Source organism: Hipposideros armiger, unplaced genomic scaffold (assembly GCF_001890085.2).
Source record: "Hipposideros armiger isolate ML-2016 unplaced genomic scaffold, ASM189008v1 scaffold_17, whole genome shotgun sequence".
In the NCBI taxonomy this organism is placed as follows: domain Eukaryota; kingdom Metazoa; phylum Chordata; class Mammalia; order Chiroptera; family Hipposideridae; genus Hipposideros; species Hipposideros armiger.
Window position 1 is genome coordinate 7,207,584 of NW_017731367.1, and position 2,910 is coordinate 7,210,493.

General features: G+C 64.6%; 1 protein-coding gene across 1 annotated transcript in view; it reads right to left on the bottom strand.

Moving 5' to 3' along the window:
- COPS9 (COP9 signalosome subunit 9) overlaps positions 1-1,384 on the bottom strand; it is a 5,622-nt gene extending 4,238 nt beyond the window's left edge. Inside the window, exon 1 of the mRNA XM_019627923.1 lies at positions 1,268-1,384. Within this exon, the coding sequence (XP_019483468.1) occupies positions 1,268-1,330 (63 nt within the window). The 5' untranslated portion in view covers positions 1,331-1,384. The remainder of the gene's footprint in view (positions 1-1,267) is intronic.
- Between the last annotated feature and the right edge of the window lie 1,526 nt (positions 1,385-2,910).

Below are 2,910 nucleotides of genomic sequence, written 5' to 3' on the forward strand. Positions count from 1 at the left end.
GCAGCAGAGTCCCCGACGCGCCTGCCCGCTGCCCCCGGCCCGCGGCCGCCCTCACCGCCGCCATCCCCGAGGCCGGCTGTTGAGCGTCTCCCTGGCTCTCAAGTAGCTGAGCGTCGGCATCTTCCCCGCGCGGCTGCTCTCAGTCCCCCCGCAGGGAGGCCTCTCCACCCGCCGCGTCTCCTCTCAGCCTCCCTCGGCTCTCCGCATCACCAGGGGGCCCGGTGGACGCCACCACTGACACCGTGCAGGTCCCTGCGTCCCTCCGCAGGCGTCGCCTCCGTTCAGGTCCTCGCGTCTGCTGCTCAAGCTCTCCAGATGGGGCCTGTCACCGCCGCTGTCACGCCCTCCAGGGGCTCCAGGCTGCCCTGACAGCGACTCGAACACCAGCCGGGCAGCCAGGGTTGGTGGACGCGCTCCAAGTGGGGTGCAGAGCCCACGCACCCCAGCAGGGCTGCAGGACGCTTCAGGGCCGGCCGCCACCCCTCCCGCCCGCTCAGGCTCCCGAAGGGCCGCCGGTTAAGCTACACGACACGCCCGTCCCTTAGGCCCTCCGTCCTCCGTCCTCCTCCGCCGCACTCGGCAGCTCTCCCGAGCCTCTGCCGGGCCCCTCACAGGCCCCAGGGGCTTCCAGCCAGGCACCTCCAACTCCCCGTCACTGCGTTTGCAGTCAGCCCCTCCCCGTCGTGCCGGGACCTGCGGGAGCACGGGGACCGGGGTCTGTCCCCGCTGCGCTCCGAGGAACGGAAAATGGGCCTCACAGCGGCCGCTACCGGCTCTCAGAGCACCGACGGCAGACAAAACCTCCCCGCGGCCACGACGGGGGAGACAAAACGCAAGGCCGCTTCACACCCCTGCAGCCGCGGGAGAGACCGGGCCGCTGCGCCAGGCGTCACGCAAACGTGCAAAGCCCGCGAACGCCAAACGCCCCTCCGCGGCCCCCGGGCTCCCCGAGCTCCAGCCTCGCCCCGGAGGCGACGGCGCGACGCCCGCCGGGAAGCACCAACGCCTCCGGGCGCCGCAGCCCAGCGCCCAGCCGACCGGCCGTCACCCAGCGCGCGGGCCCCGCCGCCCCCGCGGTCTCCGGAGGGCACGCGCCCCCCGCGCCGCCGGCCCCGCACACTCGCCGTCCTTCCCCGCCACCGGGTCCTCGGGGTCCGAGTGAGGTTTAGGTGAAGGATCGTCGGGGAGGAGGCCGCGCGCGGGCCGGGACGCGGGGCCCACGCGGGCCGCAGCCTTCTCCCCCCACGGCCCCGGCCTCCAGCCTCACCTCGTCCAGGTCCACGTAGGGCCCGGCGCCCTCGGGGAACATCTCGTCCACCGCCGGCTTCATCTCCCCGCGGCGCCTCGGGCGGCTCTGACCCACTTCCGGGCCACGGGCCGCCTCTTCCGGTGCGCGCCGCGCCGCGGCAGCTCTATACGCCGGAGGGCGCCGACTCGATGGTTTTTGGTTTTGTTGCTGTTTCCCCATCTCTGGCAGGTCTAGACCCAGGAGGACCGCCGACTCTATGCTCCCTCTGGCCGTGGGTTTGGGCGCACAGGACTGGCCCTGGTCCCAGCGAGGTGGACGCGGTTTCGCGCCTTCTTGTCAGGCACAAGGGGCTGTGCTCAGTGACTTATTGGTGGCCCATAGCCACAGACAAGTCAGCCCAAAGGGCCTGGCACAGAAAGGTGCCCAAGAAATTCTCATGAAAGAATGTAAATAATCAACAGAGAGAAAAGGCAATCCACAGGATGGGAGAAAGTGTTTGCAAATCATATCTGAGAGGGGTCAGTGCCCAGGATGTGTAGGGGACGGAGATTCAACAAGAAGCCGATTCAAAATGGGCAAAGGACTTGAATAACGACGTTTCTCCAAAGACACACGGAGGGTCCACAGGCCCGTGAAAAGCTGCCCAACATCACTGACCAGGGAAATGCAAATCCAATCCCCAGTGAGATGCCACCTCGCCCATCAGGACAAAAGCCTCCAGAAAATAACGGTATCGGGGAGCATGTGGGGACTTTGGGACCCTTGTGCCCTGCTGTGGGACCGTCAGACGGTGCAGCCGCTGTGGGAAACAGGGTGGCAGTTCCTCAAAAATAAAGCCTCGAATCACCGTGTGCTCCAGCAGCCCCACTTCTGGATTTATACCCCAAGTTGAATGCAGGGTCTTGAACAGAATTTTCTTGCCCATGTTCACAGTATCATTCACAACAGCTTAAGCGTAGAGACAACATGGGCGTCTATCAACACACTGTGGTCCCCCGAGCCATCAGGCCCTCAGTGACCACGCGGGGATGAGAAGATAGTGGCCGTGGCGCGTGCTTGTTCGTGGCAAGAAGCTCAACAGTGAAGTGTTGAGGGATGAAGGGGGCTGAGAACATGGGCAGGAAGTGGAGGGGTCCCCCACAAGGTCTGACTGAAACCAAGAGGGGGTGCATAAGAGAGAACTGAGGCTGTCGTGTGCTGAGCTGAACAGGGAGGGGTTCCTGCCAAATCTGAGCCCTAAACACTGGAACGAGGTGCCCCAGGGAGCTGCAAGGCAGGCAGCCCGTTACCTACTGGGAGCGGGGTCTGCTGAGGGGCACGTGGGGGTGGAGGGTTCTTCCTCTGGGAAAAGAGGAGGGTCAACTGGGCTTGTAAACACAGATAAATACGGCCCAGCCGTGCATCCCGGGGCAGCTGTGGGGTGCTGCTGACGCCCGAGACGGACATAGTTCTGGCCAGGACACCAAGGGGTCTGCCCAGGAAGGCCCCCAGGATTGTGGGTCTTCTGAGCAGCCTACAAAGAGATAGTTGGGGCCACCATCCTTTAATGCTTGCCCTATCTGGTGGCATGAAAATCTGGGTAGAACATAAATGTTTTCTCTCTCCCTCCCTTCTCTCTTTCTCTCTCTCTCTCTCTCTCTCTCTCTCTCTCTCTCTCTCTC